This window comes from Thermobia domestica, chromosome 3 (assembly GCF_964235325.1).
Source record: "Thermobia domestica chromosome 3, izTheDome1.hap1.1, whole genome shotgun sequence".
In the NCBI taxonomy this organism is placed as follows: Eukaryota; Metazoa; Arthropoda; class Insecta; order Zygentoma; family Lepismatidae; genus Thermobia; species Thermobia domestica.
Window position 1 is genome coordinate 68,163,587 of NC_137456.1, and position 16,979 is coordinate 68,180,565.

At 35.6% G+C, this 16,979-nt stretch overlaps 1 protein-coding gene across 1 annotated transcript in view; it reads right to left on the bottom strand.

Moving 5' to 3' along the window:
- Positions 1 to 7,957: 7,957 nt before the first annotated feature.
- The window catches only part of LOC145680472 (uncharacterized), a 53,284-nt gene continuing 44,262 nt past the window's right edge, over positions 7,958 to 16,979 (bottom strand). Inside the window, exon 4 of the mRNA XM_081751039.1 lies at positions 7,958 to 10,927. Coding sequence (XP_081607165.1) covers positions 10,796 to 10,927 — 132 coding nt within the window. The 3' untranslated portion in view covers positions 7,958 to 10,795. The remainder of the gene's footprint in view (positions 10,928 to 16,979) is intronic.

A 16,979-nucleotide genomic window follows, 5' to 3' on the forward strand; every position in this document is an offset into this window, starting at 1 on the left:
TTGTCCACTTCGTACAAAAGAATATACTCTGTAACATCTAGTACATTGCTTCACCATTTTGCATATAGGTTCCCCTTGATGATATACAATATTACGATGATTATTAAAACATTCTTCGCCGTAAAATTGACGATTGCAGTCTTTGCATAATATCAGCGTTTGAGTCTTGTCGCATAGTGGTCTCTGTAGACATTTGGAGCATGTTACAGGACAATTTTTTACATGTCTGTTACGCTGATCATACTTTTTATGGCACGCCTCACAGTAGAAATTGGTTGCAAAACAAGCAGTTAAAGATTGGATGATGTCAAAATGGCCAGCCAAACAAATCAAATTTATGGGAGTGCGATTTTCATCGTTCGGTCCCTCGTACATGATGTCATGGCCTGTGAAACTAGTATACACAGTAATTTTATATTCTTTAAGGTATGACTGGAATTGTCGAATTTCATTTACACTGGCACCATGATCCAAATTCACTCCTGCATTTGCACATAGCGCATCGACTTCTTGGTCCACAATACATTTTCTCTGATGTTGATACTGTGTATATCGTTTTACATCTACATTCTTGTATTTTTTCAGGCCAATAGCAATAACAATGGCGTACGCCAGGCACCTTGAATCTTGATTTTTTACACGTACAATCCCTCGCTTGATTCGTAATAATTCTTCATTTTGAAGTACTCCTTGCCGCAAACCACCATAGCCACGTGGAATATCCACACGATGGAAATGAACGGTGAATGGCTCGTGCAGAAGAAATGCATTGTTACTTTGTAACACTCTTTCGAACGAGGCCCACATCGTTTCCAGTGTTAAGTTTCGTGCTTGGCGAAAACTCACCCAAAACGGTTTATTCGTGTTCCGTGGTGATATTACCGATAAACCAACCATCGCCTCATCGTCGACATTGGCTAACAAATGGTCCAGCATTGCTTGGAAACTGTTGTGTACATACTGTATGATATCGGTTCCTACGGGTGGTGCGTTGAATTGAACTTCGAGCATTCTACCTTCAATGTTAAATCGTCTATAATGACGAGTGATTTCATTGCGAACAATAAAACCCGATTCGGCCATTGTTAGAAAAGGAGAAAACAAACAAACAGGTACGGTAAAACAAATATGTAATGGAAAAAAGGAATTGAGCAGCGTGAATTTACTACAAAAGAAAAGAAGAAAGAAAAATCTTAATCACCTGATAAACAGGAAATCATAACGTTTATGATAAATTCTCAACTAAACAATTCATGTAAAGGTCCTGAGTTTGATTCCCTGGCGGTGACGTTCAAAATCTCATTATGAAAGCACACGTACTAGAAATCAAAGTTTTTTTTAAATAATTATGTTACTGAAATGAGTGTTTTATTGTCGTCAAACTCGAGAGCACTACATCAGCATATAACTGACCTATCATTCTATAGTGATAAAAAGAATGCATGAAATGAATGAATGTTTCATCAGTGCTGAGATGTGACAAAGTACGCGTCAGCATTTTCCCCACTCACAACGACCTTTAAATGATGCGTTTGCAAGTTGAAGAGATTCATCAAACATTAGCGTAACACATACGTAATTGTCGAAACAAAATCTGTATAGCGTATTTTTTTTTTATTGTGACTAAGCGGTTAGCGTACATGGTTCGGACGTGGAAGGTCCTGGTTCAAGCCTCGGTGGGTTTGCTTTTCCACGTCGGGGCATGTCAAGCCTATTCTGTAATTTAATATTCTCACGCGTTATCATACATTCTTTTCAAAACTAAGCTAAATGGTTGACGTGCACCTCATAATACATAAACGTACATGAATCGTCTATAATGACGAGTGATTTCATTGCGAACAGTAAAACCGATTGGACCATGATTAAAAAATGAAAACAAACAAACAGGTACGGTAAAACAAATATGTAATGGGAAAAAAGGAATTGAGCAGCGTGAATTTGAGTTGATTTTTTTTGATTTTTAGTTTAGCGTCCCGTTCAGCAGCGAGGCTATATGAGACGTGGACCTACTGATTAACGTGGAATCCGAACCACATGAGCTCCCCGCCGGGAATCGAACCCTGAGTGTTTTATTGCTGTCAAACTCGAGAGCACTACATCAGCATTTAACTGACCTATCATTCTATAGTGATAAAAAGAATGCATGAAATGAATGAATGTTTCATCAGTACTGAGATGTGATAAAGCACGCGTCAGCATTTTTTTTTCTACTCACAACGACCTTTAAATGATGCGTTTGCAAGTTGAAGAGATTCACCGAACATTAACGTTACACATACGTAATTGTCAAAACAAAATCTGTATAGCGTAAATCTTTTTAATCACATATTCATGCACTCTTTTTTATTTAAGCGGTTAGCGTACATGCTTCTAACGTGGAAGGTCCTGGTTCAAGCCTCGGTGGGTTTGCTTTCCACATCGGATCGCTGTCAAGCCTTTTCTGAAATTTAATATTCTCATGCGTTATCATACATTCTTTTCAAAACTAAGCTAAATGATTGACGTACACGCCTCTGGCCCTGGTTCAATCCCAGGTGATTGCTCGAATATTATGTTAAGCTGAAGGGGCCGCTAATGGTTTCAAAGGGAATCGAACCATATTATTCTCAGGCATAGTTTCTGAAATTTTGTAATGCATTCTTTTCAAAACTAAGCATACACATTTTTCTGGCCATGGTTCAATTCCCGACGGGCGCTCGCTGAAGGGACGCTAAACCATATCATTTATCGTGCTTACTTCTAATGTGTGGGGGTTCCTGATTCGTACTCCCACTTTCCCATTCCACTAATTTCTTCATAGTCTAAATATTTCGTACTAAAAGTAAAACAGTGTATGAGTGATCCACCCCCACAAATATAAAATAAAAATGATTTTCGAATCTTGGGTGACTCACTGAACTTACCTCAAATTCAATGAACAAAAAGTCGGTGCAATGAAGCTTCTTAAATGAAGACACTTTTCAAGAACAGACCTTATCACACGATAGTTGAGAGCGATGTAGGATTTGAAAAATGAAATTTAGATTTTTATTTAGGTCGCTGTGAAAACGATGTCACCGTCAGCCAATCAGAAACGAGGAAATTTATAAAATGACATCACAACGAACCAATCAAAACGCTCGCTGCTTTTGTCATGAATCACGAACGAAAACGATGTGTAACAATCGATCGTGACGTCATTCACGTTTCTCAATAGTTACAACATCTAGTATCGCAATTCCGATGCCAATTCCCTTCTGCCAGGATCATGTCACTACTTGTCGTAACTGTGACGACATTTCATTTTCCTCATATTCCATACGAGAATGTCAATGTTTGCTTTTTTTTCCATGAATCATGCTGACACGTTCGTAGTAAAACTAAAGTAATGCGATCCGCTGACGTTTGCATTTTTTCAATCATATGTGCTTCTATGTCGTCACACAAAGAAGTCTATCAGCATTTTATTTAATCCACGAACGAAAGCGTTACACTGTCAGATTTATTTTCTTAAAGTATAAGTGTATCCTTTTCAAGAACCATGGTTCGAAACCCACCAAGCATAATTAAATCCGAATTCATTCATAGCTAAGCGGTTAGGATACACGTCTTTGGTTTGAAAGACCTGAGTTCGATTCCTGGAAAAACATTTCTTAGGATTTTTCTAAAACTTGGTTTCAATTTCTAGTTCGAAAATTTTAAAAGTTTAGTTCGATAAAAAGTTTGATTTGAGAAGTGTTACACTGTCAGATTTATTTTCTTAAAGTATATGTGTATCCTTTTCAAGGACCATGGTTCGAAACCCACCAAGATCGATTAAAACCGAATTCATTTAAGCGGTTAGCATACACATCTTTGGTTTGAAAGACCTGAGTTCGATTCCTGGAGAAACATTTCTTAGGATTTTTTCTTAAACTTGGTTTCAATTTCTAGTTCGAAAATTTTAAAAGTTTAGTTCGATAAAAAGTTTGATTTGAAAATTTTTAGATGTGATTTACATCTTTAGTTCGAAACTTTTGTTTTTAAAAATGTTTTAGTTCGACAAAATTTTGTTTCAATTTTTTTAGTTCGAAATTTTTTTTGGGTTCGAAAATTTTTTGTTTGAAACTTTTTTTTTTTTGTTTCAAAATTTTTAGTTCGAAAATTTTTTTGTTTGAAAATTTTTTAGTTTTGAAATTTTTTAGTTCGAAAAAATTTTTAGTTTAAAATTTCTTGTACTCTGCGGAACCGTTTCGAAAAGAATCGGAGCAGTTTAGGTAAAAAAATCTGGCAACACTGTTTCCATTAATGAAGCGCTTACTGAGCAATAAATCGCTTAAACTCGCAACAATGTGTTATAAGAAATCTACAAGCAACACCCCTCTTTCATCATTGTTACTTCCAGAGACATAGGCTACTAATTCAAGGACAGGATCTCCATCAAGGTAAAAAAGCTGGTAATCATCTTATCTGTCAAAGAGAGAACGATAATATTTAATGTAAACTTCAGTACAATATCATGATACCAAAAAAGGGTTATTTAAGGATGGGTTGAACCCTCCACGGGAACTTTAAGGTACCAAAAAGGATAACCATTAAAAAAAATCCAGGTCGAGGGTGATCACTGTCATACCACTCTGAATGTCTAGCATTGGGTGAGGGTAAGATTATGTGACTTCTATCCACCAATCAAAATTGAGGTACCAAAACACGCATCTTACACATAAAATGAAACAAATAAGTAAGGGGTTTTCCCACGTATTCTGTTCACCGTGTGATGGGTCTAAAATCATGTGACTTCTATCTTCCAATCAGTATCGTAATACCAAAGTATACATCAGAAAGGACACCCTAATTTCAAAAATCCTAGGACCTAAAATCACGTGATCTCTATCATCCAATCAGAATCAAGGTACCAAAGCACTCATCTTACCCGTAAAAGGAAACGAATTAGTGATGGATTTCCCCGCAAGGGTAAAACATGACGTCATACCATGTGACCTGTTCACCGTGTGGCGGGTCTAAGATCATGTATCGTAGTACCAAAGCACTCATCAAAGAGGATACCCAAATTTCAAAACCCAGGGTCTAAGATCATGTGACCGCTATCAACCAATCAAATTCAAGGTACCAAACCACTCATCTTACCCATAAAAGGGAACGAATTTTAAAAATCCCAGGGCCTAAGATCACGTGACCTCTATCAGCCAATCATAAACACTCATCTTACCCGTAAAAGGGAACGAATTTCAAATATCGCAGGGTCTAAAATCACGTGACAGCTATCAACCAATCAGAATCACACATCTTACCCGTAAAAGGGAACAAATTTCAAAAATCCCGGTCATAAAAGAGAATGAGGGATTTCCCCGCAGGGTGACTCATGACGTCATACCACGTGACCTGAAAATTTGAATTTCCCGCGTGGGCGGGGCCTAACGTCACGTGACCTCTCTCAGCCAATCAGAATCGAGAAAATTTTTGCTGACTCGGCGCAATATACGTCGGTCCCTACTACTATAGGATGGTAAATATTAGACTATCCTAACAGCTTCCGCTTACAAATAAAAAAATTGAACTTATTAAATGTTGCAGATTTCTAGGATTCCGTAGACTTACATAGATAATAGTTTCAGAACCACAGTATTGATAGATAAGAGAAAAAATCTCTGTGTAAGTCATAATTTCTTAATGCTCTTTAAGTTTGTTTATAATTGAAGACTCGCTGTAGAAAACAAAGTAAGTGCCACCCTTGAAATTGTTTCACTTATTTTATTTTTTCTAATACATTTATGCCTTAGTTATATTTTCATACATAGCTTCACTTCGTTACATGCTAGATTGTATTTCTAAGCAATAGTGTTTTCTATTTTGTGACGCATAGGCACAATTTTACTATCTTTTGTCTATACCGTTACAGTAACTATTGTTTTTTGGCACTTGCATTGTTTTCTACAGCAAGTCTTCAATTGAAAATTCACTGTAAAAATTTTATAGTAAAATTATAACAAATCACTGGCAAATGGACTGCTTTAACATCATCTTTAAACTACGAGCGTAAATACTAACAATAAGTAAATTAACATGATTAATCTTAAACTAATCGATAATAATGAGTATATCATGGGTAATACGGTGGCAATGAAAGTAAATATGATCGATTCTTGACTAAAAAAATAACAATAATGAGCAGTGGCGTATTTAGGGGGGTGGCTTCCGGGCTTAAGCCCCCCCCGAAATCTTACTTAGTATAGTAAATTAAATGAAATATCTTGCAGAATTTTCACATTTCCAGGCAAAGCCCCCCCCCCGAAAGTTAGCAAAGCCCCTCCCGAAACTAAATCGTAAATACGCCACTGATAATGAGTATAACATGGGATAGAGGGTAAAAATGAACATAAAATAACTTATTCTGAGCTCTAATCAAACAACAACAATAATAATAAGCGTATCGTGGGAAATACTGTTGAAGCGAAACTAAAAGTGATTGATCCTGAAATAATAACTAAAAGAAATAATAATAGTGATCAAATGTTATTAAGGAACAACCTTTCCTTAATAATCTTATTCCTCTTTATGTTGGTCGATAGTAAAACAATGATAACAAGACAATATATTTAATTATGATTTGGTATAATTTTCCTCAAAATTCACACATCACTTATACTGAAATATTGCTGTAACATTTGCTTAACTCAAATTAATTCAAATTATGAAAGCCTCTAACTTACAAACTATTAAATTTAACTTCTATAACCTTGATAATTAACGTATTCTACAGAATTCAATATTGCTGTATTATGTCTGTAACTTGGAAACAGACATACTACGCACAGGGGTAAAAGTGAGGGGGAACGCGGGCAAACGTTGTACCACCACTTCCAAAATATCTATGTCGTTTTTCCACTTCCTAAAAAAATCACAATGGACAAAGAGGCGGCGTGACGTCATCCGTGTCTCTACTTTTAAGATCCGCTTTTACCCCATACTACACATAAAACAGTTTATTTTTCTTGTACAGCAACCAAAGTGAAAGATAGATAATTGTCTGTGAGATATTTCACAGAAACGTGAATCATTGCTTAATAATCAAACCAATGCGTTTTTTAAGAAAGAACAGAGTAATTACAGCCCCAATATATGAACCGACAAACGGATGTTTATTTTGTATATTAAAATGCAATATACAAAGGTGTAATCAATAAGTACTGTGAATTTAGTTGCACAGTGCCATCTAACGATGTTGTATCTATTTCAACTAGTAAATACGGTAGCTTAAACCTTTGGTGCAGTTAGTGTCCAGTTTCCATGCCAAAGAATCTCACGAAATATCAAAATCAGTGTATTTCGATAAAGTGGTGGCATTGAAGACTGTTTACAAACGATTCAAAAGCGACAAGGTGTCGGTTGAAAACGAGCAACGATCGAGACTTCCTTCGGCGTCAAAAACAGATGGAAACGGGTAAAAAAATGGCACAAGTGATTTGTTCAAACAGATGAATGACTATTCGAGAACTTTCCAAAAAAAACTAAACATCTCGGTGAAAACCATTTTAACCGACGATTAAATCGGCATGTGGTTTCCTTCTCTTCACCACGAAAACGTGCCGTGGCACACCTCGCTTTTGATCTGCGAGTTTTTGGCCGGAAAAAGTGTTCCTGTCTGTCAGCATCCACCTTACTCACCAGATTTACTACCATGCGACTCTTTCTCAATATTAAAATTAGGCTTAATGGAAAACCTTTTGAAACCATTTTTGACATTGACAGAGCCACGTAAGAGTAGATGAACGCCCTTCCAAAAGAAGCCTTCCATAAATGCTTCTAGTTATGGATTCAATGTTGGGATAAGTGCATTGCTAGCCAAGGACAGTAACCTTCAAGGAGATTAAAACAAGTTCCATGTAAGCTTATTATACTGTTTCTAATAAAATTACTCACCGTATCTTTTGATCATACCTCGTAATGAACAATGCAAAATAACTGCAAAAAGAGAGTGTATTCAAAAATATTTTTATTTTTTTGCACAAAAGTAATCCACTAGTACAAAATTTACAACTCATCAGTGATTTCACAATAACATTCATTCACGCAGACATACGAATAGAGAAATTTATAGTCTTTATTTCGTGCAAGGACACCTTTTATAACAATCTATCATTCTTGGTAACTTTATCTGCATACATTAAAGGTAACTGAAATTACCAATGTGGGACTCAGTAAATTTAACAATGAAAGACTGACAAAGTGGTTGTTTCTCCACTGTCGTTAAATTATAGCGATTTTTAACACAAGCAATAATATTAAATTCAACAATAAGAGATCTTTACTTGTGTTCGTCGTAATTTAAAATCTTATATTGCAATATAAGTACTATTCTCAAGTTATTCTTCATTGTGATATAATGATAAAATACTGACAAAATAGATGTCAATCTTTCATTATCATTTTAAATATCATTAACATAACATTCTTTACAATAAGTTTTAAGATAACCTTTTTTTAAGAGTTAAAAAACAGAATAACAAAACATGATACTTTAATAAATGAACCTTTAAGAGGCCCCATCACGGCGAAAATAAAATATCGCTAGTTTTACAGTAATTATGTGATATCTTCAAATAGATAAAAGATAATCGAAAAGTGGAACAAGAGCTCCCTAGACAATATTACTTTACATGTGATATCGTTATCAAGACTCATTTATCTGTTTTCGATTTTCAGCCATTTAGAAAATCGGCATTTATTTGCTCTTTTCTAAATGGCTGCAAACGGAAAGCTACTAAGTGAATCGTGATAACAGTATCTCATGCGAAATAATATTGTCTAGCGTGCTCTTGTTCCACATTTCTAGTATCTTTTATCTATTTGAAGATATCACATTAATTACTGTAAAATTAGCGGTATTTTAAGTTCGCAGTGAATAGGCCTTTTATTTATTTCGAATGTTGTTGATTTCTTTCTTTTTTTTCAGGCAAGTTATTTAACACATGAAATTTTACATAAAAATATTCAAGAAAGGAATGCAGTTTATTGTCTTCTCAAAAAAAAATAATAAAAAAAACAATAAGGACAAATTGAAAGCATGAGTGTGACCGCAATTAGTTCAAAAAAATAATACTGTGTACATCAGACCAATACGAATAAAAGAAAGGTTAATAGCTTTACTTGCTTCTGGTAGACCAACTTTCTACTTATATAAGAGAATGACGCAAAATTGTGTAGTGACCTGACGGTATGCAAACAAATAAATAACTTGTACTTCTAAACACATGTCTCTCGGCATAATTATTTGCAGTCACAACCATGTTTTTTTTTTTTTTTTCTCATATTTAGTGTTGTTTCTACACCGAAGAAAGTTAGTAAACTGCTGGTAAAAATGTCACTTACCAACTTTCTTCCAAGAGTCTTTTTGAAAAATAACCAAAAGTTGAAAATGATATCGTAATACATACAAAACATTATAAATTAAGTAAGATTACAAAACGTGGAACAATTACAACTGCTTTTTCACAGAGCAAAGGATTGACGTAATCGATTAGTTTAATTTGGATTTTTTAACGTCGTTTCAGCACCAAGGCTATTTGAGACGTTGACCTACAGCTTAAAAAGTTAGATCCGAACGAAATGAACCTCCACAGGGAATTGAACCGGGGTCTTCAGACCTAAATTCAAGTACGCAACTTCGCTCCTCTTATCCCCCGTTATCCCCGTTGAGTACATCCAACGTATCGTACCAATGAACTTACTGTTTGATAAATAGTTCTTAGACCAAAACAAATACACAACTCACAATATATATATGTATATATATATATATATATATATATATATATTGTGAGTAGTGTATTTGTTTTGGTCTAAGAATTCGGTTAATCGGTATATGTATCGATTAGGTTAGTCAGGATTCGGTTTAACAAGCTAAAAATTCTTACATTTTAAAGAAAATATAAAAATATTGATGCGTTTTCTTGAAAATAGATCTTTTGTGTTAATCCATTTATTGTATATTTTCTTCATTATTCTTAGTTTTTACTCAAATATTTTATGTGCGAGGGTAAGTCAAACATTATTTTTAATGTAACTATGACTTTTTTTTTTAACATTGTTCATACTGATTTCTGTTCTCGTTTATTTTATTGTTATGCTATTGTGGTTGTGCTATGAAAGTTTGATCCTAATTCCTTTATTTGTCTTCCTTTTGTTGCAGATAGATCATGGCCGCTCCATTAGAAGTTTGCATCAAAGAGGAACAACGAGCAATGATCCGGTTTCTATGGTCGGAAGTTGTATCAGGTTCCGCAATCCATCAAATACTTTAGGCACAATATGGGAACAGTGTCTTGCCACAATGGAGTGTCTACGAATGAATTGAAAAATATTAAAAAAATAAATGGTCGCACAAGTGTTATGCACGAAGAAGGAGCCGAACGACCATCTACAGCCACAAATGATGACAACATTGAGCGTGCACGTAACATGGTTCTGTTAGACAGACGAGTGACTATTGATGAAGTAACACATCATCTGGAAATTAGTCATGATTCCTGATATACCTTCCGACCACTGTGTTTCTTTTTGGTGCAAACTTCTAATGGAGCGGTCATGATCTCCTCCTGTCGACTGGGAAGAAGCAGAGGAATTGCTAAAAATACTTCCCTTTTTTTTAAATTCAGAAAATAACATTTGTCATATTTGACACATTAAACACTCACAGCGTACGTACAAGAAGTGTGATCAACAAACCATTATGGTTTTAAACAAACAATATATAATAGATATATTGAAAAAAAAAAGTTACAATTAATTACAATTTTCAATGTATATACAAACTTTATTTCTTGCTATTATCATTATCATTATTGTTATTATTATTAACGTGCGGTCTTCTGTTCGTTCTCTGTCCTATTGTGTTCAAAGGGTTTGTTAACAATGTGTTAACAGACTTCAAGATTTGAATTGGAATCTGGAATTAGAAAATAAATAAATATTAGTAAAGTTAACTTTTTCTTCAATACAAATACAGGGTGTATCAAAAGTCCAGGGTCATAGGTATGAGTAAAACATTTTGAAAGTTGCTGGAAATAGATGGTTTTCAATTTAAAATTGGTGTTTTTTTTTCAATCGCAACAGCTGTGTCGGCCCCACATGGGTACGGTGTTTTATGTTAAATGAAAAAGCTACGTTGCGAGGTTAGCAGACTGTTCCTTTGGACCCCCATAATATTGGGAATCGGATTCGAGATTCCGTGGGTCAATGCAAACTTGATCTATGACCCAATCTGACCAACGACCAACCATGGCCCACCACCCACTATGACTTACTCTGACCCACTACTCACAATGACCCACTCTCACTCACTTCGGCCTACCACAAACCACGACCCACTCTGACCCATCACCCACTAAAACCCATCGTCATCAACTCTGACCCATGATCCACACCCTCTTCTCAACTGCTGAATAAACAGTTTACACTTGTAATAACACAAAGCTGTGAAATTATCACTTATCGGAGTTTGCACTTCTACGGTCTATCGCTTAAACACCCCTCTGTTACAATATCGGTGGATCTGACCTTGCCTATATAAAATGGTAAAGTGTTTGTCATGGGCTATTTCGATAAATTTCAATTAATTATTTTATATAATTATTTTCTTGTTTAATTACAGATATTTTTTCAGTCGAAAATAATATATTTTTTAGTCTAAAATCAAGGTAATGTAGGCAAAGTCGACTGTCTCGAAAGCCAAGTAATAAGTCCTATTGCTTTATTACAATTACAAATATCAATATCCAAAAGTGTCTGAAGTTTATTTTTCATTTAGATATAGTCATCTGAAGTAAGTAAATAGAAACAAATGAAAAAAAGGAAGAAAAATGGAAGCCTTGAAAGTAAAACGTAGACAAATTCATCAGTGTTCAGAAGATACTGTCTACAATACACTGAGCAGAATGGATCGGTGGGTCGTAGTGTGTCAGAGTGGGTTAGTGGGTTAGAGTGTGTCACGTCCTTTTTTTTACTCACGACCCTCTGAGCCACTCGCAAAACTTGACCCACTTGACTCACCCTTTACGTTCTGTTAGAACAGCGCTCTGAATTGGCAACTTTACATTCCCATTTTACATAACTTGCGGTACCACTATGAAGCTCAAACGGATGGCGCGCTAGAAAAAAAAATTAAATTGAAAACCACTTATTTCCAATAACTTTCGTCTCTTTCCATTTCCTGGCATCAGTACTTATAACGAAGTTCGCCTATGGCCCTGAGTGATTGATTCACAACATCAATATATATATATATATATATATATATATATATATATATATATATATATATATATATATATATATAAAATCAATAAAGGCAATATTGAAAGTAATAACTAGACAAAGGCAAAATAGGAATTGTCATATTTTAAAACATGCCTCACAGTGCAATGGGAATCAAAGATCTTTTTTACGTTTTATGGTATATGAAATCGAAATAGCATATCTTTAATTTTCATACCTCCCCGATAAACACCACCTTTACGAAAGACACTTATGTGTCGGGTGGGGAGGATTGCGTGCTACAGTGAAATTTAGAGCTGTGTCGGTGGTAGTTCACTACCAGAAGGGCCACCCCTACCGAATTGGTCTAAATGGAGTAGCCAGACGAAGAGTGTTCTGGGAGAAGGCAGCAGTTCTCCAGTAGCCAAGTTGGCGGAAATCATAGTGATTGGTACGGCAACTTGGACATTAGTCCCAGGCGTGGTCAGAGTGACTTTAACGGCTGGGATACTGCGGGGTGGAAGGCAAAGGGAAACAACCACTCTAATTTCCCTAGTTTGCTGGCATATGAACAATGGTCTTTCGCAGGTCAAAATGTAGTTCCGGAGGTAAAATATTCCCCCATTCGGATCTCCGGGAGGGGGATGGCTTGGGAAGGACTATTGGACGAGAAAGTAATAATGGGGGGAAGACAAACAGAAAAAAAAGACAAGGAAGAGCAAAAGGTTTAGGATAGGGACATGGAACGTACGTACTATGTTACAGGGAGGAAAATTAGAAAATCTTAAAGAAGAAATGAAACAAAATAATTTAGATTTGGTAGGAGTTTGTGAAGTTAGATGGGAAGGTAATGGGGTATTGAACAGCGAAGGATATAGAATGTTTAACTCAGGTAATGAAAAGGGCGGTCATAATGGCGTAGGAATAATTCTTGGAAAGCGCTTAAAGGAGAAGGTAGTGAAAGTAGAATTTATTGATGATAGAGTTATGATGTTAAGACTTAAAGGGAAAACGAAGGATCTAGTGGTGATACAGACATATGCACCGACGACTTCGCATGCAAATGAAGAAGCCGAGGAAAATTATGAGAAAATAGAAGAAATTATAGATAGGGAGAAGAAGGGTGCATGCATAATTCTAATGGGAGATTTCAATGTAGTTGTGGGAGAAAAACAGGCAGGTAGTATCGTAGGCAAATATGGTTTAGGCGAAAGAAATGAAAGGGGAGAGGGACTGGTGAATTTCTGTAGACAGAATTCACTAGTAATTGGGAACACTTGGTTCAATCAGCACAAGAGAAGAAGATATACATTGAAATCACCAATAGACGGCGGAAGATATCAGATAGACTATGTTATGATTCAGGACAGGTATCGGAATAGCTTAAAGAACGCGAAGACCCTTCCCGGGGCTGATATTTTCTCTGATCATAATCTTGTGCTGGCCGAAGTAGATATTCAACTGAAAAATGTAGGCAGAAGAAAAGTAGGTAACAAAGTGTTGAATACTGAAAAGTTGAAAAACGAGGAAATAAGAAATCTTTTCGCTGAAAAATTCGAAGAAAAATGTTCAAACGAGGAAAGGATAGGCGCAGGTAGTAACGCACGGTGGGAACATATTAAACGTTGCTTACAGCAGGCGGCAGAAGAAGCAGTAGGTTACCGCGAACACAAAACTGCTAAGAAACCACGGGTTAGGGAGCAGATGTGGCAGAAAATGAGGGAGAGGAAGACGTGGAAACAGGTTGATACAGAAGAGGGCAAAAAGATGTACAGAAAGTTATATAATGAATTACGAAGCGAAACAGACAAAGCGAGGGAAGAGTTTTACAAAAGAAAATGCGAGGACATAGAAGAATTAGAAAGAGTTGGGAAACATGAGGAAATGTACAAGGAGGTGACATCTATGGAATTTCGGAGGAAACAAGGGAGTATTATGATGGCAGTAGAAAATAAGAATGGGAGGGTAGTCAGCGAGAGAAATGAGGTCATAGGAAGGTGGAAAGAATACGTTGAAGACTTATATGAGAGTAGGGATAGACCGTGTAGCCTAAATGTTGAAGTGGAAAATGAAGTAGGCGAGGATGATAAAGGATTTAGTATTCTTCGGGAAGAGTTTGAAAAGGCTATATCCGAGATTAGGAATGGAAAGGCAACAGGAATAGATAACATACCAATTGAATTCATTAAAAATATAGGAGACAAGGGAAAGAAAGAATTGTGGCGACTATGCAATGAAATATATGAAACAGGAGAATGGCCAAGAGACTTTCTGAAAACGATCATGATACCGATGGCTAAGAAATCGAACCCAAAGAGATGTGAGGATTATAGAACTATTAGTCTCATATCTCATGCAGCTAAAATTCTGCTCCGAATACTGAACAGAAGGTTATATGGAAGAACAAATAAAGATGTTGAGGAAGAGCAGTTCGGGTTCAGAAGAGGCAAGGGCACAAGAGATGCTATTGGATTATTAAGGGTGATCGGTGAAAGATTTATAGAAAAAGGGAAAGAGGTGTATGTTGTATTTATTGATCTAGAAAAGGTTTTTGACCGCGTGAATTGGGAATTGTTGTTTGGAGTTCTAACAAAGATAGGGTTGGAATGGAAAGATAGAAGACTCATAAGAAACTTATACATGAACCAACAAGTAAGTATTAGGATAGGGGAAGAACTGACGGAAGAGAGTGCAATTGGAAGGGGAGTTCGACAAGGATGCTGCCTCTTGTCAACACTATTTAATGTCTATCTAAAAGAGATAGTGAAAAAGAGCCTACATGATGATGATGGCATTTCGGTAGGAAGTAGAATGATTAGATGCAGACGATATGGTGCTTCTTGCAGAATCTGAAAAGAAAATCAATAAAATGTTAGGAAAAATGAGAAAGGGCTTTAAAGAATATGGGATGAAGATAAATGTTAGAAAGACAAAAGCCATGGTGATTGGAACGAAGGGGTCTGTTTCAAATATAAAAGTACAAGGGGAGAAAATAGAACAAGTGAATAGTTTTCGATACCTGGGTAGTGTTCTTAGTAATGACATGAAATGCGAACGTGAAATAAAAGCAAGGATAGGAATGGCGAAAGAAGCCTTTAAAAGAAAGAAAAGTCTGTTTTGTGGGACCTTGAACAAAGAGTTGAGAAAAAGACTCATAAAATGCTTCGTGTGGAGTGTTGTACTGTATGGGGCGGAAACGTGGACCTTACGTAAAGGTAACGAAAATCGACTGGAAGCCTTCGAAATGTGGGTGTGGAGAAGAATGGAAAGAATTAGTTGGGTCGAGCGGAAAACGAATGAGAGAGTGTTAGAAATGGTGGGTGAGAAAAGAACACTTTTAGATATTATTAGGAAGATGAAGAGAAACTGGTTGGGACATTGCCTAAGAAGAGATTGTATCATGAGGGACTTCCTAGAGGGTATGGTGGCGGGAAAGAGAGGGAGGGGGCGAAAGAGACTACAATTAATGGATGATATTAAAACAGAAAGATCATACGCGAAGACGAAAAGATTAGCGGAGGACCGTGGAGCATGGAAGCTTCTCAGCTGCGGCAAGTGACCTGCCAATAAAGGCAGAATACCTATGATGATGAATTTTCATATTTTCTAATATTTTGGTAAAAAAAAAATTATATTTAGTAAGAAAATTTCACATTTTGTGTTTCATATGCCAAACTTCAATTTCTAACTTCCCTGAACCCAGTAACTTTGGATCAGTTTCAAAAAGATTAAGTGCATTTTCCCCTCCCCATGTGGAAAGCATTTTTTAATCATCCAATAATCAATATCATCTGAAAAATAAAATAATATAATAAGGAATCTATATATATTACAGAACAATTCAATTTCAATTTTATTTCAATTGAATTTCAATTTTATACATACATACATTTATATATATATATATATTGACAATGTTAAATGTAGACAAGAAAAAAGACGAGATTTTGATTCATTAAATTACTAGCAGCTCAAAATTCGTAAAAATGATATATTTCACCATGCATTAAACGGGGAGAATGGAAGGGGCCTAAAGTAATTTTGCAAGTCTGAACAATTGTTTAGACTAGGGTTTCTCAACCTGGGGGTCGCGAACCGTAGAGGGTCGCGAAAATAAGCGAAAGAGATAAATATAATTAGATTCTAATACCGGAAATATTTTTAAATATTATTTTGAATCTTGTTCTAATAGGTATATTCCTATTTTTATACGTACATACTGTTAAGAACAACAACAAAATATGTCTACTAAATATTTTAACAAGTGCAGAGTTGTTTAAAAATCAGTTTAAATGAAAGAGGTAGCATGTGAAACTAATGAGAACTGTACATTGAAATACCATAAAAATACAAATGCAACAAAAATTGAAATATAATTAAAACTGAAAGCTGATGAGATGCATGAGTGTGAGGATGGTATGATTTCACTAGTGTGGCAATGTCGGGTTCAATCTTCGTGACGCACATTATCAAGTCATTTACAATACTCAATAACTTTTGTAACAACTGTACAAGTTTTTTTTCCTAGCCAAAATTAGAAATCACTTTATTATTTTTATCATCTGACCCAAAATTAAGGGAATTATGAAGTTTTAAAATTTTCAAACGACCTCCATTTTGAAACAGTATGACGGATCGGATTCGATATTTGTAATATGAATGAACTGATCAAATTTGGTTTTAATGCATTCGCTTTTAGGGAAGTTATTATATCCACTATAGGCCTTTACTAGAAATGGAATAGA